We start from the raw sequence: 23,368 nt of genomic DNA, 5'->3' as shown, positions 1-23,368 counted from the left end.
AGGCACTTGGGGAACAGTGGCTAAAAGCAATAAAAAGGGATGAATGGGTGCCGAATACCACCTTGAACTATTTGAGAGTACGCAGCCGACTCCGACTTCGCCGAAGGCAAACAACGCCACCCCAAGAAAGGTATCGTGCCCTCATACATGAGGCCACAGATATTGAAGGAGAGGGCTACTGAGAGCATGTGGAAGAGATCTCTTGTGTCTGCACAGGTAAAGAAAATGAGCCCGTAAGAAAACGCAGAAAATGCCGGAAAAACATTGGTGCAAAAGAAACAGCAGCGAACAACCATCAGGCCGTCAGTCCATGGCTAACATTAGATGAAACCAATTCTGCAGGAAAGGAGCAACAAGCCGTGACGGAAATTGACGGTGAAGCTCCAGCTTTCAGTGACGCAGGTGGCTCCCATAAAGCGACCCAGGTAGATGTTGGTGTGTCTAGCCTTCTTGCGACAGAAAGGGCCAAGTGGAAGCACAAAAAAAAGACAAAAAAGCTGATTGAACGGCTGCGACATACAGTTAATAGCTACATAAACGAACTTGAAAAAATAAAATGGCCACCATTTTGGTGACCTGGAGTACATTCGTGAACAGGCAAAAGATAATCATATTTCAGCAGTGTTCCTATGGGACGAAATTGTAAACTTTCGACGCAAGAACCCAGCATGGACTGAAGATGTTGTGCGACATTGCATTATACAGCGCCATCTCTCAAAAAAATGCATATGAGCATGCGAGGAAGGAGCTACTGCTCAAACTACCAAGCAGAAGTACCCTGCAGAACTACATAAGAACCAGTTACGGGGAGACAGGCTTCAACACATTAGTGCAAGCCAGGCTTAAAGCTGAAGTGGAAAAGCTTGATGCACCTCAGTCGAGAACTTCGATACAACAAGCAAAAGGACTGCTTTGTCGGCCAAGTTGATATGGGCATAGTGAACGAATCTAGCAGTGACGTAGTACTGGCAAACTTCATGCTGTGCTTCATTATCATCAATGGGCTGTGCACATCTTACAGAATTCCAGTTTCATAATTTTTTACAAAAGGTCTCAATGGCTCCCAGTTGTCGAAGTTGCTTGTGTATGCATTGGGAAAAGTTGAAGAAACTGGGTTCACAATAGCACGAATAGTCGAAGACAATCATAAAGTCAATATAAATGTTATGAAAGAGCTCTGTGGCGGGACCTATCGAATTCAACATCCATGCGACCCAGACAGACTCTTTTATGGTTACTGCCACATAATCAAAAATATCCGGTCCCAATTTTTCTCATGAGACCTTGGAAAGGCTGGTGAGGCATCTGCTACATACCTCAAAAAGCTCTACAAAATGCAGAAATCCTGGCTTGCCAAGCCAGTGCGGCATTTAAGCAGGAAACGTGTACCCCAATAATATCGAAAAGTTGAACGACCTAAGGGCAGTGTTTGCCTCTGACATTACATCGGCACTGGAAGTTCTAAAGAAGCAAGCCGGCCACCATTTTTAAACCTTCTGTTGCTTTTGCAGGATCAACGATAGTGTTCATGGGAAACATGTATAGGTGGTTTCTATTGCATGACACCAGTAACAGCGTGCAACTGTCCTGCAAGGCTATCCTCCAAAAGGCATTACAACGACCCAAATGACGATTGTCTAGAGTGGCTTGAGGTTTCATTTCCTAGGTACATAGAGGAACTGAAAAAAGATACGTTATCTCTTCATGGATTTTTTTTACAACAGAGGCCTACGAAGCAATGCTACTCACAACATACTCCATTGTGTCCTGCATTTGCTACCTGCTCTCAGCCTAGAAGTTCCATTTTGTGCCAACGAGGAAATTCAGTAGTGATCCCATTGAATCACTATTTAGGACACTGAGACTATCAGTAGATTGTAATGACCAGCTGGTTGTCCAAGGTGTTATCTCTGGACCGAAAAAAGTGCTAAAGACTGGCATTGCATCTGCATCACAAGACAGCAATGTAGTCAGCACTGAAGAAACTGGACCGAATGTAGGAGTTTTGCCTGCAAGTACACAGAGGTGTGAGGGCTCAGCTGAGCTTCCTGTAGCAACCTGTCAATGTGCTGAAGCACTTAAAGCTGTCCAGTATACCAAGTTTTCCAACGCTGCAGCTGTCTATGTAGGTGGCTATATTGCCCGTGTTGTCATGGAACATATTGCACCCTGCGCTCCTGTTTACTGCGCACATTTTTTTTTTTCTTCGATTCGAGGTGTCATGGTTGGTACTCGTGCATTGAAAATTTGCACGTGACGAGTGCATTGCACCGAGGTTCGCAGCCATTTCATATCAAAGAATGTAATGAACGCGGTAAGCTCACAACGAAAGTCCATGTGCTTTCAGTTCGAGAATCGTGCAAGTTTTGTCCATGGTTAGCTTTCATATAAAAGCGTCATGTTTTAAACATGCGTTCTCAGAACTCTGCAGCCCTGTACGTTTTAGATGCTGCTCCATCGAGCCAAGATGAAAAGCAGATATTCGAACCCTATAACCACGTGCATTCATCCGCTAGTGACCCATATGCGAGTGGCACCCCCCAAAACTAAGCGGCAACGGCACGCAACTCAACCGACAGCGCACCTCCATTGTTCTCTCCACAGCCTAGCAGGCACTGAAAAATAGAGGAGGTACTGCTTTCGTTGCACTGTCAAGAGTACAGTTTCCCTTCTCTTAATGATAGTATGTAGGTGTCCCATAGTATTATTGTATGAAACTTTATAGGGCAAACAGCAGAAGCACGGGCTAAGTGCCAGGCATCTCGAAGTAAAGGAAGCGCTGGCCTGTCTGCCCAGGGTTGCCACCGACTATCGAGTGAAATTCGCCAAACGATGAGCGAAATTTTGCCAAAACTCGCCATTTTTCTTCAAGTTTTGCCAAAAATGTTGACACTCTACATACGAGTGGAATGACCAGTAATAAAAATTTCGAATTATGTTTAGCCTCGAGGAGTACGGTACAAACCATAAAACCTAAGTTATATTGACATTTTTCAAAGCCAGTCATATCAACTGCTTCACCACAGGAGCCCTGAATAAGGGCATGCATGCACTAGCAGCGTCCCTCAATGCTAGCGCCTCATAACAAAAGATTGTGATCGCTCCCATTGTGGCGAATGCTTCATCCAGTCTTCGCTACAAGAGATTGGCATGCGTAGCCTTCCTGCAGATTTAGAGAAGTTCATTGCCGTGAAATCAGGTATCCATTAATCGAATAACTTAATTACAAAACAATGAAAATAAATTCAGAAGGATTGCATAATCGTCACAATGCCCGCACAATGATTTATGGGTGGTCATGCTTACAATATACATTCACTTCACTGCGATTTCTGAAGGCTGCTCAAAGAAGCTCGAATTGTTGGCCCACACAAAAAGTATCTTAAAAACAAATTTAAGCTCAACATACAAAATTAGGCAGTACTACTATACAGAAGAAGTCAACAAGCTATTCAGGACAGTTGAAGTTGTGGTCAGAACACGCGGCATTACCGTCCCCTAAACATGGGTTGCACGTGACGTCATCTCGGGCTGGCAAAGTTAACGACCGCCATGTTGGTCAACATCAATGATCAACAATAAGCGCAGCTTACCGCCAGGTAGGAGCTTGTCGGCGTCATTCGTGCGATATGACGAAAGGAAACGTGTACGCACTTTGCCCGCTGTACTTCGAAGAACTTGTGGGACTGACTCGTGTAAGTTACAGAGCGAAAATTGAAATGTGCGATGACACATCGACCTGCACAAACTGTGCATCAGTAAGGATATGCTACAACGAACGTCGATCTGCTGCCTTCTGTGACACACAGCAATATCGTGAACTAGTGGTGCTTTCGACAAGTCACGTCACGTTGCAACAAATTAAAGCCTACAACTCGCTGGATGGCCACAAGTACTTCACCAGCCGATGGGGGACGAGCATAGCAGCAAAGCAGCTTTCATCACAGCGAATCGCCGTTCTAACCAAGGATAGTTATGACGCCCTTTCCTGGTTGAACTAAGACATGGGCTTCAATGGGATTTTGTAGTGAGGGGTGCAAACGGTTGTTTCATCATGGTGGGGGAAATTTTGGCATTGTTTGGGAGGCGCTACTGCCTCTTTTGCACGCTCCTGTCTTCGCCCTTGTTCAGAGGTCACTGCAGTTGTGCTCGTTTCAATAGTGTTGTAAGGCTTCGTTTATTTTCCTCTCGTGAGCTACTGTTTCGTGGGATCTACTGCTCATGCTTGATCACACTCTGATTTTGCGTCTATGGCAGGCAGTTTGAGCGATGTTCTCAATTCCGTGGACAGCGTGTGCCAGCTGCGACTGCATCCCGAGTGTTCGCCTGTCGCTTTTTAGAGCAGTGAAAACTCGCTGATGCTGCAGCAGTAGTCCGGTCATAATTACCGTAGCTCAGCAACTAATAGACTCGGTGCCGTCGCGGTTCGCGTTTATTAAGTTCAAGGGTTAAAAAAGGACACCTTTACATATGTTGCACCATTAACTTCATTTAACAACACGAAATGCGGCTATTCAAGTGGAAAAGGTTGGCCGTACATCGCTGTGAATCTAGGTGGCATTTTAGAGAAAGCGACGCGATCACGTAAGTAAACGTGCTGAACTCGGATATAACTCAATATCCCTACCTGTGATGAATCGATGACTGCAGTCACGGAATGGGGTTTAACCTCCCAAAACCACCACACGATTACGAGAGACGCTGTAGTGGAGGGCTCCAGAAATTCCGACTGAGACTGCACGTAATCTGGAAACCTAGTGCTACATGTTGATCTAGTCGCGACGCCATTTGATATTTATTCCTAGGAGTGCACGTGCACCATGACTGTGTTGATGCCGTAGCTGCTGCTTATTAAAGTCATTTTTGTTACATTTTCGCCTTGTCTACGTTGTCGAGTCCTCACATTTGGCGCAGTCGTCGACGAACCATGCCGAGGAAACCGGAGCCACTCGTCTGTTTCGTGCGAGATGGCGTTTTTAGCTAGCTGCCCACCTCACTGCCCTTGCCCGACTTAAGCCTCCTTCAATCTTGCCCGCCCGTCCACCAACCGCAATGCCGCTTATAAACTGGAATGAGGCCACTGTGGAACCTCCACAGGTTCACAGCGGACTTTATACGCCATAAACTTTCACACCGTAACCTGGAGACGACTAGCTCGAAGGAAGACATGATTGAACGCTTGCTTCATGACATCGCCCGGAACAGTTATTTGTCTGGTGGGCCCGACTCGACAGCCGAGAGTGCCGAGTGACCTACTAAAGCAGTTTTTGACGTTTCCACAACGGCCACCAACTGTGAGTGCATTTCTTGCCACCATCGCCCAACTCGAACGAACTTTAGAGCATGCCTTTGTTTTCCCAAGTCAGCCACCCAATGCAGCCAGAACATAAACGTCACGAGTGCCTCCCATGCCTGTGCAGCAGATTGGTAGTATGAACGAGAAATATTCATCACCAATCGATCCGGGTCAGTCACCACTCTCGTGCTGCATTTCCTTATTACCATTGGAAGAACAAGACAGCGGCTACTCTGCAATTAGCTCTAGAAATGGCACACCAGCTGATCGCCCAGGGTACGACCTAAGTAAGGCCACATGCTATCATTGTCGGCAGACTGGCCATCTTTCATCCAAGTGCCCTCATTCCAGACGCAATGCTCAGAGCCAGCAAATGAGTCTTCCTTCCATGGCCTGCTTTCAAGCTTCAGAGCCACTCGAAGAACCATTTGTGCAGTGTGCTGTAATTAAAGCATGCATTCCACTTGTGGGTCCTGTTGATCCATTTCCGGACAGTGGTTCCAAACACACAATGCTCTATCAGAGTTTTGTTGGATCTTGGAACCTGTTAGCATGGTCCAAGCCTCCCGTATTTGTTGTAGGTGATGGTGCCATCATGTCAGTTGTTATGTTATGTACTCTCATCACTGTGGGGTCTATTTCTGCAGTGCTTGAGGTTCTTGTTCTGGCTAGAAACCCCTAGCCTTTGATCCTGGGAGAGGACTGGTTTGAAGCCGCCCATGCCGAGCTTATTGCCCGGACACCTCATCCAACAGAAATTCGCCATTCCAGCACCGGTGTTGTTATGCGATGCTTAGAGAAGCCGCTCCCAAGTATGTCTAATGCTGTTGTCCGATGGTTTTACGCCTTTTTTTACACAAGCAACATCTTCTACAGCCTGTTCGCCATTTTCGCCGTTGCCGGACAACACCCAAACACCATGCTTACCCGTCGAACAGAATAAAGTGTTGCTCGAGTTGAAGCCATATGAAGCGAAGGATGCAGCACTTTGCATGAGGGTTGCTACATTGGACATGCCATGGCTACATTGTGCGCAGGTAGGCCCACAGTAGCAAGAAGTTACTGCAGTTAACGACGTCACGCATCAACCTATTAACCTGTTCGCCACAAATGATGATAATTTAACACTCTGCAAAAGGGCTGAGCATTCCACCAACCTTTTGCCAGATGCATTACCATATGCACGTCAAACATGTAGATGAGGCAAAAAGGATTGCGATTTCATGGAGCGCCAATGTCAAGTGTTTCATGCTCAAGGCTCGGTTACCAAATCGGCACAGCCAGAACAAGGACTGTACCAGATAGCAAGCCAGCTGCTGTAGGCCAAGAAATTGAAAACAGAAAAAATGGGCTGCCAAGGCAAATATCCACTCAGCAGCATGGGAACTTGTCAGTTCTCTGGATAAGCTTCAACAGCGTCCCAGCCGTAAGATTGAGGCTCCCTGAGGTTAAAGACTTGCAGAACTTAAGTACAAGAACAACAAACAAGCCACGAACCAGCTGCTAAGCCAACCCACAATAAGTGACACAAGCCGAGTCAAGGAAGCCTAGCCGCTGCGAGTAACACGAAAGCGGAAAAGGCACCACAGAGTGCAGCTGCCTTCTACCGCGACAGTTATGTTGTCTACAGTCAGCTTAAATTCACTGACTCGTCCACTAGTAAAGGTGCACGGCCTAAGGTTAAAAAGGAGATTGTCCGTAAACAGGAGATGAAGGCGGAAAAGGTGAAGCACCTTAATGAATGTGAAATGTGCCGTGCAAAAGGGGTTCAGGAGAAGCGAAAATGTCACTGGGCTCTGGACAAGGAAGAACAGATCAAGGTCAGAGGTGACCATATTTTGAGGGAGGCACCACTGAAGTTGTGTGAAAAGCAGCAGCAGAAGAGGCGCAAGAAGTGCGATTCTAGCACTGACAACGTCAAGCAACATCAGATAGAGTGCCACCAGAAACGTTGGGACAACATCAAGGCACGCCAACAGGCCAAGCTTTAGACCAAGATGAAAAGCCTCAAGAAGAAAAATGACATGGTTCCAGGATTCGCGGACCATATAGATGGGAGATGATTTAGACTCCAACCAAAAGTTTTGAAGAAACCCGTCGTTTCGGAACCGACTTGGTTCCTTCCTCAGGGGTGACTACGGAGACTGCATAGCAACGGCGTCTACAAAGCACTTGCGGGGTGGCTAATGACACCCCTCTCTCTCTCTCACGTTTTGCCGTGGAGTGCAGTCCGCGTGAATACACTGGGGGAACGGTTCCAAGAGAGCGGTTGATATTATGGGCTGTCCTCTGCATGTGCCACGACTCGAGTAACAATCTTCTCCTCCAGTTCAGCTCGCTTTCAAGGATGGCCGTCGCTTCAAAATTTATTTTGAGATCCAACGTCTCAGCATGTCCGGCGACTGCGCTGTGCTCTTTGTAGAACTTCCTCACATCGTTGGCGTGTTGCTTGCGTCATTCCGGTGGGTTTTTCGTCTTACCGATATACGACGAGGAGCACTCGGCGTACGAAATTTTGTAAACGACACCTGGGCTCCTGTCCATTGTTGGCTGGTCTTTCGGGCGGGGGAGGAGGCGGCCCAGCGTACACCAAGGCACGTGGGCGATGCGAACCCCTTCCTTCCTGAAGATCCGCGCCAACATCTAGCTGGTTCACAGAACGTATGGAACCGGTACGCATTTTGGGAGGCTGCCAATTAAGGTTGACTGGGGTTTTCGTATCCTCTGTTGCTCTGCGTGGCGGGTGGCGGCTCGAATGAAGTTTTCGGGTATCCGTTTTTGGCAGCCCCCCGAAACGCGTACCGGTTCCATACGTTCAGGGAACGTACGAGATGTCGGCGCGGATCTTCAGGAAGGAAGGGGTTCGCATCACGAACAGGTGCAGGGAATTCGCGAACTGGCCTTGCACGACAGCTGCACTTTTTCTAAACCAATACTGCGGTGCCACCATGTTGAACTCTCGAAATGAATGCTAAAGTGCAACGCTTTCGTGAACCATTTCACGAAGTGCAGGTGAAACGAATGGTCCTCTTATCACTGCTGCTACAAACACACACCCACACCCCCTTTTTTTTTTCTATGTTTGCCTTTGTTTCTGCGCAGCTATTTCCCATGTACACAAGCCCAAAGAGGACAGCAAACGACAGCTTGCTAAATGCGCAAATCAAGCCACCACACAAGACGATTGTTACAGCGCGAGAACACTGTCGACAAAGGGACAAGTCGTCGTTCCATTCTTGAGCTATATAGAGCAATTGTCATGTCATACGAACTTGCCAGTCTTAGGCAGTAACTAGTTACAGTAACATGTTACTGGTAACTAGTTACTGCTTTGAGTAACTTGTAACTGTAACAAGGTACTTTTAAGTTATAGGAACTTGTAACTGTAACACTTACTTTTTCACGCAGTAACTGCGACGGGAAATAGCGTTAGTTACTTTCCCATTTTCTCGCCACTTTTCATCTTTCCACAACACCGCTCCCCTCGCAGCGTGGGAGTGGAGGTCGCTAAGACCAAGTTCAAGTCCGTTTTTTTCACATATATATCTTTTGGTCACTTGAGCTGCCATCTCTGCTCTTGGTGTATCGATGAATGATTAGGACGCCAACTTTAGTCTCCTTCGTCCGAGGCTCTGAGCTAATCTTGTTTGACAGGCGGCTAGAACACAGCAGAGCGCAATACGGTAACTCCGACTCGCTGTTTTCTCTCCCGCATCCCCTCCCAAACTTCGTTCACGCGCTAGCGTCATCGCATTGCTTATGTCAAAGTTATGTCCAGTTGTCCAGCAATGTTGAACAAACTCCGTCCTAGAACGCGTTACACGAGTTGCTTTAGCAATACCCCATTTGTCGATCCTTTCTTCCTGCCCATTCCGCCGATGTTAAGTCGCGTCGCAATCCCCCCATCGTGCTTGTAGATTTACAGGAGAACTTTGCGCCCAGCGGACGCAGAGCCATATACACCTTGAACATCGGAAATAGTCACATTGAACGTCTTTACCCGTGACGCATTTTCCATTCCTCTTCGCATGTGCTTCTGGGTATCGCTAATAAGCATCCTAGGATAATGCTGTCGTTCCATAGCACCAACTACGCTTTCCCTGTCTAGTGTGCAAGGACGATCATTACTATTAATTGCAAATTAAGTCCATTTTAACCAAGGTGCATGAACAAATAAATTGGCGCAACATAATCAGGCGTACACAAAGAAGGCTGGTGTTGAGCCATCTTCTAGGTTTCCTGCGTCTAGTATTTTACCACGGGCAATTCCGACTACCCGAGCAAGCCTTCGTATGTTTTCATTAAATAAATCCTATCATTTGCTTTCTGATCTATTACATATTTTGTACAGTAACGGAAAAGTCATTTGCTTTCTGATCTATTACATATTTTGTACAGTAACGCAAAAGTACGCCGTCACTTCCTCAGATTAACTGTAACAGGTTACTTATGTAAACACTGTAACCCTGTTACTCTTTACTGGTTACGTGCTCATGACTGCAACTAGCCCAAACCGCCACGCTTCTGTACCCCAAAAGAGCGCGAGCGCCGCTTCTGGTGTGCTTCCGTATTTGCACATTGAGCGATCAGTCATTAAAACATCTAAGAGCAGACAAGTCCCTCGAGACATCGCATTAAGATTGAATATGATACTACGACGAACTATGTACGACACGAGCCGAGAGCAAGGCCTAAAATATGCTTACTTGAGGTTTGCGACAACGTCGAAGATATGGTACTCCACAATGACGGCGAATGCGCCCCTCGGTGGTATATATATATATACGCTCGCGCTCAAATGACTTGCACTCGTTCAAATGTTCTCGACGATTCTGTCGGTAACTTTTACTTCCCCAAGGCTCACTGTACCACAAAACGGAACTAGAGTGTACCAAAAAACACCTACGTGCCTACCAGTTTGAGTGTACTCCTCGCCGCCTGATTCCTTCCGCATTGCCCGTAGCGACGGCGCTGCAGTCGAATAGTACTGAAAAAGCCACGCACCGCGTGCAGGAACTGCTATGCGCTTCGGCTCCTCCATCGCGCTTTCTTGATGCAGAATTCTTCGTACCTGCCCGTCATTCATGTCTAGCACACAATGCCGTAGCCCCTGAAATATGACACGCCAATCTACTGAATTTGCGCTCCATAAAAGCCCTTGTGAGAGATCGAAAATAATTCAGAATAGCTGAGCCGATTTATTGAAAGTTAGCTGTGCTCAGAAAGTTGTGAGATTTCTAAAAAATACCGTTTCAAGCGCACGCAGAACCAGGAAGCCTTAAGTAGAGAGGGCAGAGGAATCGAATCTGAACCCCCTACACCACGAGATCCTTTCTTAATTGAATTTCCTAGGGTATACTAAAATATTTACACGCATTCACAGCGACCACCAATTGCCAAAGTAAGTCGTTCTGCTGCACCCCCCCCCCCCTCAAGAAAAAAACTTTTGGGTGCTAGCCTTGCGCCGAACGTTTACAGTTGGCAAAGCTGAATATAGCGGGTCTCTGTACAAATGCGCACTGTAAATTTCACCTTTTCGACAGTATGGCGTCTTAAAACTAGTTCAAGTTTAACGTAGTCGGACGAGAAGTGCACCGCCTAAATATAGTAGCTGTGCTAAGGGGCATTGCATAAATATACGTAATGGGGCGGTGACGTGTGACTTAAATGCGTGTACTTAATTATATATATATATATATATATATATATATATATATATATATGAGATATAACAGACAGTAATGCCAAGGAATGTACAGGGGAAGTTATTAGAACCAATGGAATGTAAATAAGAAGAAAGAAAAGTGGATGAAAAAATTACCAGCTGTGAGCAGCTGGTAATTTTTTCATCCACTTTTCTTTCTTCTTATTTACATTCCATTGGTTCTAATAACTTCCCCTGTACATTCCTTGGCATTACTGTCTGTTATATCTCATTAATATTGTGTTAAAACACGGAAATACGAGCCCTTAGGTATACACTTCTCTCCCTTATATATATATATATATATATATATATATATATATATATATATATATATATATATATATATATATATATATATATATATATATATATATATATATATATATATATATATATATACATATATATATGTGTGTGTGTGTGTGTGTGTGTGTGCGTGTGTGTGTGTGTGTGTGTGTGTGTGTGTGTGTGTGTGTGTGTGTGTGTGTGTGTGTGTGTGTGTGTGTCGGCAGGCTCTTGAAACAGTGAATGTATCGAGACGCAATTTTGGCGCGCAGCAGGTGCGTTCACTGATAAAGCCTCAGAAACACGTTAAGTGCGCTAAAAACGGGCAATAACACGCTTTCGCTGGCTTCGGCGCGCACGCTCCCGTTGCAGACGCTCCCGAGATCTTTAGTATCATAAGACAACAGCGCCGCCGCTACTGTCACCCACCGGAGAATCAGCCGAGATGCCGCGCGGCCGCCTCGTACATTCCACTGCCCCCTTCTAGTACACTGTAACAGAACCACACCTACATGACTCACCTTTTCGATAGTAAACATTGGTCCTGTTTGTCATGTGATCAGTTTCTTTGCAGTGATTCGTCAAGCGCAGGAAGGAGGTGGTGAGCCCGTGCTGGAGGAAAAGTGCGCGTGAGAAAAAGTGGGCGATGATTTCATTTCTCGGTTATGTTACAGAGTACACTCCCAGATACTTCTAGTACACTCTAGATATGTAGCCGCCACTGATCTCTAGTAGGGGGAGGTCAGTGGTATCCACGGAGGAAGGAAACCTTGGTTCCTCCATGGTGGTAGCCACCGTATCTCGGCGATGCACGAGAGAACGTAAGAACTCCGTGTTAAGTTACGCAACACCGAGTGTTGGGGCGAAGCTCCTTAAAGCTGCACCCGATCGTCCCTCGTGGTAGCACAGAACCCCTACCAGTTTGTATGTTTGTTTGAACACAGACCACTTCGTATGGTTTGTGCATCAACGAATATACCGGACCATCCGTGACACGATAAATCTGATTCGTTCTAGCGAGACGCGACGTTTTGGTGAATATACGTGGCAAATCGCGCTTTAGATTATAGCCCGCAGAGTACACACATCAGCTTAGGGAGATTTTCTGCAACCACTTTGAGATCGTTAAATGTTAACGTCTGACCATTTCAGTTAAAACTCGCCTTGTTTCAGGTGCGTATAACATTCGTCAGTGCTTTTGTAGTGCATGAATCCCATAACATTTATTGTACGCGGAAAGTAGCGCAGGCTTGTGATTTGCGGTTCCAAACTTTAGCATACGCTGCGCACGACCTTCTCAATAATCTTACGACCTGCTCATGCCGCCGCTCCCCGCGTCGCCATATTTGCTTTTGCTTGACTTTTAGGGGCGAAACTGCTTAAAAAGCGGCACCCGTTCGTCCCTCGTCGTAGCGCGTAACCAGTCTTACGCTTTGACCTGCAAGGTGGTGCCGGTGGGAGATTTCTCCTGTGCGTTGTTGAACAATAAAAAATTCGCAGCGTGCGCGTTAACTAAAAGCCGAATTCTCCTGTTTCTCATCCCCAATCAGCAGCCATTGGCATGTACATTGAGCACTATCTGACAAAAAAGGGTTGCTAGGTTATACTCGCTGGGCGTAGCCTCCTTGGTTTCAGAAAAGTTTAGCGAGCATTGGGCCGCAGTGCCATGAATACAGTGAACTAGTATATTCCATGAACTCGAGGTGGTTAAAGGTGGGAAGTGCGTGGACGAACGCATGGATGGACGTGCGGACGCACGGACGGGTGGATGGACGCACGGGCAGTCACACAGACGGACGCATATATGATGAAAAGATGAGAGATGGTGGTACTTGGAGTGTTGACTAGATGGACAAATGACACACAGACAGATGCAATGACGAACGCAGGGGCGTATGCATGGGCGAACGCAAGGAAAGACACACGGATGGACGTGCAGACGATCACACAGATGGACGCATAGACGGACGGAAGCAAGAACGAATGGATGGGCAGATGCTTCGCCCCTCTCTCCATCATTCACCCCGTGGATATGCTGCCATTTTTTCGGAAGGATGGTCACGAGCATGGAGGACGTGGTCGTGAGCTTAGAGTATCCTAATATATACAGAGGGAACTCTGGCGCTGCAACGCACGGCGCTTCGACGAGCATGGGAGTGATGGGTAGTACCATAGCCTCCTATATTTTTCTTGCCTGCCGGATGAGCACGAAACGCCCGTCATCTATGGCAGCGCTACCTACGTAGCGGTAAGGGTCTTTGTACTTGGCCTTTGAAATTAGCAATTTTGGCATTTGCTAATTTCAGAGGCTACGCCTTGTATTGAAGGGGCTGCCTGCTGAATGAGCGCAGAACGCCTGTCATCTACGGCGGTGTCACTTACGTAGGATTAATTATAATTATGCTTACGCCTTTTAAAAACTTGTTTACATCATTTTTGTCGGATATAAGCTCCAAAAACGTAAAAACTTATTTGAAGACAACTCTACTTAAGTGACGCCACTACCGCAGTTCTTACGACGGCCGCTTCCCGAGTAACCGCCGATGATCCGGCAGGCAAAGGAAATCTAGGGGGCTCTGTGGTGCAATTATGTATAAATTCCAAAACCAGACGGAGGCAGTCTTCCATTTAGTCACACGCGATTGGCCCATTCGAGCCGTGACGTTCTATGTGATGTGAGCCAAGGTTTCACGTGACTGTTTTTCTCTGGTAGTACAGTAGTACACACATTTGTCTAATCTTTGTACTTCTGGCCTGCTTTTGGCCCTGTGTGTGACCGTGTGGCTTGGAGCTGTTTTCCCACGAAACAAAAATCAGCAAACGTTCAGCGGGTGCGCTTCACCACCTTATTCTTTTAGACTTATCTTTCCGAATCTAGTCACGAAGTATAAAAGGGTTGAATCTTTCTTTCAAAACAAAACCGAAACACAGCAATAAACGAAGCTGCAAGAACTACTCGCCCCCCACAAGTACGAGAGAGAGAGAATAAAACATTTATTTGCGACTGAGGAAGTACGAAGATTGTGTGAACAACCAACGCCTCCTAGGAGGCGTTGGTACTACTATAGTGAACTATCTAGTTCACTATAGTACTACTCATCAATCCCATCATGGAGGAAGGAAAACTTTTTCCTTCCTCCATGGTTCTCATGGTCGCTGAACGATCGCAGCGCCCGAGTACGCTCTAGTTAATTTTAAGAAACTCTATGGTCGCGAATATAGTGAATTAGAATATACTTTAGTGGCCCGACCGACCGGGCTCCGGCGTCACCTTTCACGCAGATGCTGCCAGGTGGCGCCGCTGCTACTTTATTTGTTTTCATTGATGCAGTGTATTGAAAAAGAGGAAAAAGAACACTGGCCCCTGTGGCTGGCATTTCTAGATATCAAGGGAGCTTACAATAGTGTGATTCAAGAAGACTTGTGGGGAATACTGGACACACTAGATGTGGAAGATGGAATAACTAATCTTCTAAAGGATATCTATAAAAATAACAAGGTAGTTATCAAATGGGAAGAACAGGTATCTGAACCTGATACAACGCGGGCTTCGACAGGGATGTCCCTTGTCACCTTTGTTATTTATGCTGCATCTCCAGGGACTAGAAGCCAAATTAGAAAGGAGTCGACTCGACTTCAGCCTTTCTTTTGCCAAGCAAGAAAAACATTGAACAGTCGTTACCAGCATTGATGTATGCAGATGATATAGTATTAATAGCCAACAACAAGGAAGATCTGCAGGGATTGATAGACATATGTAGTAATTAGGGAGACAGGTTAAGTTTGAAGTTCAGCAAGGAAAAATTGGCAATCACGATTTCTAATGATAACAAAGGCATGCAGTGAGGGTAAGATACAGGAAGTGACGCTGGAAATAGTGAATAAATACAAATATTTGGATGTGTGGAGAAATAACAGGGCTGAGTATCTAAGGGAGCACGAAAGATACGCAATGACTAAGGGCACCAGGAATGCAGCTGTAATGAAAAACAGGGCACTGTGCAACTACAATAGGTATACGACATTGTGAGAGGGATTTGTAAAGGTGTCGTGGTCCCGGGTTTGACGTTCCGCAATGCGGTCTTCTGCGTGAAATCAGAAGTTCAAGTAAGATTGGAAATTAAACAACGTGGCATAGTAGACTTGCTTTGGGAGCACACGGGAATACCCCAATTCAGGGGGTACAGGGTGACATGGGATGGACATTGTTTGAGTGCAGGGAAGCTAGCAGCAAGATAGAATTTGAGGAGCGACTGAGAAAAATGGGAGAGGAGCGTTAGGCTAGGAAAGTTTTTAGTTACTTGTACATGAAGAATGTCGATACTAAATGAAGGAAACGAACTCGAAAACTGTCAAGCAAGTATTTAGACAACAGCAGAATACCAAGCCAAAAGGAAAGATTGATTAATAAGAAGGTGAAGGAAACAGAGAGAGACATGTGGAAGATGGAAATGCTTACGAAATCATCAGTGGTGGCCTACCGAACTTTTAAGCAGGAAGTTGCAAGGGAGAAGATCTGCGATAATTCTCGGGGTAGTTCTCTGCTCTTCGAGGCTAGAACGGGAGTATTGCAGACCAAGACGTACCGAGAAAATTACGAAGGCACAGACACGGTATGTAGTGCGTGTGGGGAGGAGGAAAAAACGGCTGAACATTTTGATAATGTTCTGTAAAGGGCTCCGCCCTTTAGTCGAATATAATGGTGTCGAATTTTTCAAAGCATTGGGGTTTAAGGCCAGTGAAGGCAAAATAGACTTTAAACGGGTAGAAATAACCAGGAGGAGGCTAACTGATTGGTGGCTACAATCGAGGCGCGATAGAAATTTAATCCTTAAACAAACAATGATAGTACTTAACTTTATGGCTAGGTGGTGTGAGCCACCATCCAATCTTAGAGTTACTGTATATCCTACCTAATCTACAGCATAACTCAACGCAATCTAAAGGGCACAGCCGAATACATCCATCCATCCTTAGTTACGAAGGAGTAGACACGAACAGTATGCAATGCGTGTGGAAAGGAGAAAACTGCCGAACACTTGATAATGTTCTGTAAAGGGCTTCACCCTATAGTTCAGGATGATAGCGCAGGGTTCTTCAAAGCACTGGGGTTTAGGTACAGGGAGCGCAAAACAGATTTAAATCTGGTAGAAATATCCAGAAGAAGGTTGGTAGCTAAAATCAAGGCACGAGTGAAAATTAAACCCTTCACTGCAAGGTAACAGTCCTCAACTTCACTATTTAAAGGAAAAAAAGAGATAAATCTAGTTTTTTATTCGCTAAGTATTAGGGCTAAATGACGTTAGCCGCCACCCGATCTAAAGAATACAGCCATATTCTAAAGTACAGTGTTTCGAACACTGTACCCGCAGGTTTATGGGCGTTTATTCCCTGCTATTGCAGGGCAGTACTCGCGCCCACGGCATCCTAATGTTACTATAAATATTTCCGCTATGCCGCCAGGTGGCCGAGAGGTCTCAACTGGAAAAAAACATGCCAAGCAAGTAAGCTTACTTGCTTAGCATGTAAAAGCCATCTGTTTAATAAAATTACCCACTGAAATTGTGCAACTTTGTCTCTTGTCTCAATTAGTCAGAATGATATTTACACTGGACACCCCTTGCACAGTACTTGGTACTGTGCTGTCCATTGTCTTTCTCACCACACATGCTCTCAAAAAGTGCAGTGTCAGTAAAATTAGCCTGAGCTGGAATATGACATTTGACAACACATTGGCGAGAAGCACATTGCATTGAATAAAAAGAAATGACCCCACGCTGTTGTGCTAGGTACCCCTGCATATAACATTGTTCTCGATATTGTGTTTAGAACCTGTGTTCTTACCTGCGCGTCCGATTTTTTTACGACTAACTAGATCAACTTCCGGTTGTGGTAAGATATGCATCCTGGGAAAACACCATTTTCAAAATCATGTTGAAAAGGAAACTTTGTTTACGTTTCGAAAGAAGTAAAAGGGTTGCAGTGACAGGCACTTTAACTGAGTAACAGTTGGCGAATAATGAAAGCCTGAGTCAAAGTTTCAGCAAGTCAACATTCTTGTGAAAGTTGTCAATGATGACAAGAGAATTAGCTACCCTTGCCCTTGCTTGCCTACTATTGATCACCCGTCTATGCCTCCTCCATAAGTACTACTACAACTCGTGGACCAGTCGTCTATCGCTTGACATTCCTTCGCGTACATCTAGTCGACTTCATAATCATCTCAGTTTCAGACGCATCTTCGGCAACACTCAGTCATTCAATAATTCTGCATTGCCACGCGCCATCGCAGTTTGGAATAGCCTTCCGGATGAAATTGTTTCTGTAAGAGATCCGGTCAAATTTCGTGAGCTACTGCAAATTTATATGTTCTCTTAATTTTGTATAACGATGCTTTATTTTTTTTTTTTTTCATTTTGTTTTTTTGCTGCGTTTGCTTATAGTGTTTGTTCTTCTCCCTTCCATTGTGCAATTTTCTTTGTTTTCTTCGATATAATTTCTTTTTATGCTTTATGTTATTGTGATTTTTCTGTAACCCCCCCTACTCAATGCTCTTCTGGGGCCTGTAGGGTAACATGAATAAATAAAAAAGCTGACACACGAGATAGAGGATGCCTGTTGGTGCTCCCAAAAGCACTCATTCACAAAAAAGAAATTATGCACCAGTGGATACCACACCCAATACACTGCACATGACATATACGCATACAATAGGGACATATGGGACACCAGTAACACTAGACAGCTGAGAAGTGCTGGAAGTCACAGTAGCAATGTTAGAAAAATAGGTAGTGAATAATAATTGCAGTCAAATCTGCATAACGAAATTTTCTACGATGTTTATTCACAAAGTAAGGGCTATTTCCTCGTCTTTAAGTGTTTGCAGGTCAGACTAAAGAGTCATGTGCACAGTACAATCTGCTACTTCTCAGCGAAAATACTGAAGTGATTGTTCTGGCTCAGTAGCCATCTGCTTGATGAGGAATGCAGACAACAATGTTGGCGAATATTGTTGCTCCCGTCTGTTGTGGAGTGCACACTGTATTTACATTTTCGCATGGAAAAGAATCACTAGCTTTCCCAATTTACGAGGAGTTGTGCATAGTTCATGGACCAAGTGTGAGGAATGAAACAAGTGTCGGAACACGGTGTTGAGACTTCCGAAGTGGCTGCACAAATGTGTACGACAAACAGTGGAGCACCACGCTAGGCATCCAGATCAACCAAACTTTCCAAGTAGACAGGATATTGCAATAGATTGAGGACTATCAGTTAGTGGTCTGTAAGACAAAGTTTTTCTTGTTGGCCTTGCTACAATTTGCACAATTGTAGCCGATATGCCCAGATATCACAAAGCTAGGTTCCAAAAATGCTTACCGACCAACTCAAACACTGAAGGACATCAAGTGGATGAGCGTTTTTGAACTGCTACCGATAAAGCAGGGGTGATTTGTTTTTGCACACTGTTTTACAGGTGAGGACACTTCATAGTGTATGTACGCAATCGCAGAAACAACACAGTGGTGCCACCAATCTTTTTCACAAAAAACTGAAAAAAAATCCAAGCAATTAGCTTACTCCAGTTAGAAAATGTTGGCTACCATTTTCCAAGTCAAAAAGGGAATTTGCAGTGTTGAATTTCATAAAATGTGGGCCACACTTACAGCTAACATATACTGTGAAACACTCACCACAGTAATAAGTACGATAAACATTGATGACGTCACAAATTCTCATCCAGAATCGGCCTCCTACATGACAACGAGCATCCTTGCACCACAATCAGAACCAATGGGAAGATCAAATATTTTGGTAGGGAACACTAATTGCTCGCCCTACTGTCCTGTGCCGTGTGATTATTTCCTGTTCTTTAACTTGAAACAGTGGCTCGGGGTACGATTTGAAGACAGTGAAAAATTCACAATCCCCGTTTGCCAGAGATTCAATTACCAAGTGGCAATCTTTTATTCAGATTGACTAAAGAAACTACTTGGACGGAACGAGAAGCACGAAGAAGGTAGCAGTGATTATGTAGAAAAGTGAAATAGGTTGTTGCTAAACTAAGCCCACCAATAAAGACTTTTGCTAATGAATATTTACTTGCTTGGAACCAAATGGCCCTTACTTTTTGAATGACCTTTTAAGCTTTTATGCTTTGCATTGACAGATGAATAAATGAGTTTTTTTATGCCTATGGTGCATAGTCATCAAAGACACTGCTCAAACAATGGACAACGACAGAAGCTCAATTCACATTTTTATTCTTCACTACTTCCTAACTGTTAACACGGGTACCATACAAAACTAGTTCTTTTGGCTACATATTTCACAGCAATATCAAGAAAATCGCTTTTAGTAGACAGTCGAATCATCAACATGTACAAACACTGGCAAACTATGATTATACCTACTGAATGCACTCAGTCATTGTTCTGTTAAAAATTAACATACCTTTAAAAATGCCTTGTCGTGCATCAGGTGTTTTGCATAGAACAAATAATATTACAGTAAAAGGTTGTTATTTGAACTCGGTTAAGTAAAAGCGCACAGCCCTGTGTATTTCTATTGGTGGAAATCTCTCGACAATTTGAACACATTGGTATCCGCAACAGCTAATTCAAACTGGGGGCCCCTTGTTTTCGTTGCTGCTTGCACAAGTCTGTCCAGAGTGATCACAACATTTTGCAAAATCAAACCAAACTAAATTTACTAGAGGAGGAAAACAACCCAACAGCAGCATTTCTCAGCAGATGAGATTTCGGATGCTTAACTAGAGCCCTTGGACAAGCTACGAAGGATGATCATGGAGTCACAGTGGAAGAAATGCAAGCGAATGAAAATAATTGATTAATTCTCATTTTTATTGCATTAAATCTGTCATGTAAACAAACATGTTTTGAAGCACAAATATTGCCATACGTTTCAGCGCTACGGTTCACTGCTTGCAAGCATCGTGGTGGTTGTTTTTGGCATATCATCAGCCTGATTACACCCACTGTAGAACAAAGGCCTCTCTTATGATCGGCCAATCAAGTTGGTCCCGTGCTTTCTGCTGCCACGTTATACGTACAAACTTTTTAATATCATTGGCCCACCTAACCTTCTGTCTTCACTTCATGCGTTTTCCTTCTCCGTGAATCCAGTCAGTTACCCTTAATGACCAGCGGTTATTCTGCCTGCGTACTATGTGCCCAGCCTATGTTCGTTTCTCCTTCTTGATTTAAACTACGATATCTTCAACACCGATTTGTTCCCTTACCCACTCTGCTCTCTTCTTGTGTCTTAACTTTACACCTATTATTTTCCTTTCCATCGCTTGCTGCGTCGTCATCAATTTAAGCTGAACCCTCTTTGTAAGCCTCCGTAGGTAAGTACGGGCAAGACACAGCTGTTATATATGTTCAGCTTGAGAGTTAGTGACAGATTATCATTCGTGATTTGAGAATGCTTGCCAAATGTGATCCACCCATTTTTATTCTTCCTTATTCTTCTAGGTATTTTACTGTCATGGTTCGGCTCCCCGATTGCTACCTCTGCAGGGCATGTCTTGCTTAATGAAGGCACGAGTTCTTGCACAGTTTTTTCAAGTATTTTGATAGTGTGACTCCCAACATGCACACGGTATCAGTAACTGTTTCAACACTACTATAGCTCTACCTACCACTGCCTTGCACAGTCGTTACATTCACAGCAATTTATACACAATGTGAAAAAGAAGTGCTGCTAAATATGCACTACTAGAAGCCCATTTGTTACCTAGTTATATGTGATACTCTATCGAAAGTGCGAAACGTAGCGTGAAATACTGTATGTGCACCCCATGACATGCACTGTCCAAGAATTTTGAAGCCTGCACGTTTCCGGTAAACTGAGTAGTTCATAAAGCAAGAAACAACAATCTGTGCACCCAATGTCGTACAGCTTGAACATACCGTACGCTATCACTGCTTTTCGGCATATGGCTTCCATTTGTCCGCCTGGCATATTGGTGGCGCATAGGATTGTCACAATGGCAACTGTAGAGCTTCTTACGACTGGATGTGGGTAGCTTGGAAATAAATGGTCTCTATTTAGTCCAGTTTTCTGAGAAGAAAAAAAAACAGACTCATGAGCAGGGCACGACAGAAATGATTCAACAAATTATGTTCAATAAATAAAATATCTTCAACCATACCTTGCGAGGGTTTTGGCCCATGAGCTTGCTTTCGGTGATGACACATTCTTCACTGACTTGAGATAGGTTCAGAGTGGTGAGGCATCCAAGCGTACACTGGTATGAGCAGTTCCTTGGAGGCTGCGGTTGGGTTGTAAGAAAAAAAAAAAAAACAGTTCTAGTTACTCTGATAGAAACGTGAACAGATTTGTGATGCATGACTAAAAAATATGTATATGGGAACACTGCATATAAGAAAGGTAGTGTGGACATAACATTGCTGTTTTTGTGAATTTGTCTTGTATGGCATTATAATGAATTTGTTTTAGTGAAGTTCTTCAGAGGACAAAGCTGGATAATTCCCCAACTTGATGAATTATATGGTTCATGCAACTGTAATATGCTTGATTGTAAACTTACGAAAAATGTACAAATGCTTATATTACTTAAGGTTCACTTGGCTCTATTACGTATTGAATTTATGAGCGTATATTGCAGCAGACTCATTTTGAGCAGAAACAGGTAAAACTTATGCTTTGATCTGTGCTACAAATTTTCGCAGTAAAGAGTAAAGAATGTGACAACGAAGTAAACGATCTCAAACTTTACAAGGTGTGCATTTCATTAGCTGTACCAAGTCGAAAAGCCTTGTGAAATAACAAAAACTGTAGCGCATGCAAAGGAAAAGGGCCATGCGCAGATGCAAAGCAGCACATTTTCACTCACCGGTGAACACGCCCACATTGTGCAAGATTATTTCGTCTTCATAAGCAGTCTCCGAGCGATTTGCCGGCGTTTTAGGTTAGGTTAGGTTGAGTTAGGTTAGGTTGGGTTAGGTTAGATTGGATTAGGTTACTTGTACGTGAATTTTCACACTGGAGGCTGCGCAGCCGGATGTCGGTGAAGCACAGCAGCTAACATGGTTTGCAGCCTCTAGATACGTTCGCTACGTCATAGCGGCCCGTAAAGTCTGACACGCAAGCTCGCATTAATATATGAAAACTGAATTAAAACGAAGCTTTGCAATGCCAATCGACAAAAAGTACCGCGGCTAACCGCGGACAATTTGAACAAATTAACCAACAGAAACGCAATCGATGCCAATGGGCTGCTGCTTTTCGAGCATCAGGATAATCTCAATATTTAAACTAAAACGATCACCGCTCTTGTATTACTGATAAAAGTGAAAAAGAAATATTTTATTCGATTTTTTATGAAAATGACGCAGTAACTACTCTTTCAACAGTTTTTTGATATATCTTAAAATAAAAACTTTAGCCGCATTGAGTGCCTAACAAGGAAAATGCACACTAACTTATCCGACCGCTAAAAAAGGAGTTAGTAGCTCCACTATATGCGCATATGACGAAACTCGCCATGATCGACTTTTTTCCTTCTACGGCCATCGCGGGAACTTCCGGGGCCTGGCATGACTACGACCTACTGGACATGACACGGCGCAGCGACTCTATGGTGGTGCCGCGACAAATCCTGGCAGCCGTCTATGTCCTTTTGAGCCGACGAGGCCAACATTATCATATACTCATCATATACAAGTACCACCATCCAGCAGATATTTCAAGGACTAAACGAAAGGTGGCTACCTATTACTACGACTACTACTACTACTACATACATCGGGGACGCATGACCCACACTTTAAGGAGCTTCGCCCCTAAAAGGCAACGAAATCAAAAATGTGTAAACATTGCAACATGAATCTATGCAGAAACCACATACATCCTTTGAGGTTCTTTGAGGGAGGCCATAAAAAAATCAGATTGTATTGATTTATTGCTGTTAAATAGTGTAGCCATTGTGTAGATGAGCATTTGTTTTTTGTAGTTTGAACACGGTATTGGCACTAACCACTCCTCTAAGTGTCTGGTACCATAGCTTTAAGCTTTTCTTTGAAGCTGGTCGAGAT

At 44.4% G+C, this 23,368-nt stretch overlaps 1 protein-coding gene and 1 long non-coding RNA gene across 7 annotated transcripts in view; both read right to left on the bottom strand.

The window, feature by feature from the left end:
* The window catches only part of LOC119175098 (sequestosome-1), a 44,527-nt gene extending 34,262 nt beyond the window's left edge, over positions 1–10,265 (bottom strand). For 3 of the 6 annotated variants that reach the window (XM_075894727.1, XM_075894729.1, XM_075894728.1), the window contains exon 1: positions 10,203–10,265. In XM_075894727.1, the coding sequence (XP_075750842.1) occupies positions 10,203–10,250 (48 nt within the window). In that variant the 5' untranslated portion in view covers positions 10,251–10,265. The other 3 variants (XM_037426326.2, XM_037426325.2, XM_037426324.2) reach the window with 3 other exon arrangements.
* A 9,263-nt stretch (positions 10,266–19,528) lies between these two features.
* On the bottom strand, positions 19,529–22,557 carry LOC119173495 (uncharacterized). The gene is made up of 3 exons (XR_005110116.2): positions 22,168–22,557; positions 21,463–21,582; positions 19,529–21,371 (listed from the first exon to the last, which is right to left on the bottom strand). It is a non-coding gene; the product is annotated as an uncharacterized LOC119173495 (long non-coding RNA).
* Between the last annotated feature and the right edge of the window lie 811 nt (positions 22,558–23,368).

The sequence above is a fragment of the Rhipicephalus microplus genome, chromosome 5 (assembly GCF_043290135.1).
Source record: "Rhipicephalus microplus isolate Deutch F79 chromosome 5, USDA_Rmic, whole genome shotgun sequence".
Classification (NCBI taxonomy): Eukaryota; Metazoa; Arthropoda; class Arachnida; order Ixodida; family Ixodidae; genus Rhipicephalus; species Rhipicephalus microplus.
Note: the sequence above shows the minus strand (reverse complement) of the source record. Positions and strands in the feature narration are given on the sequence as shown.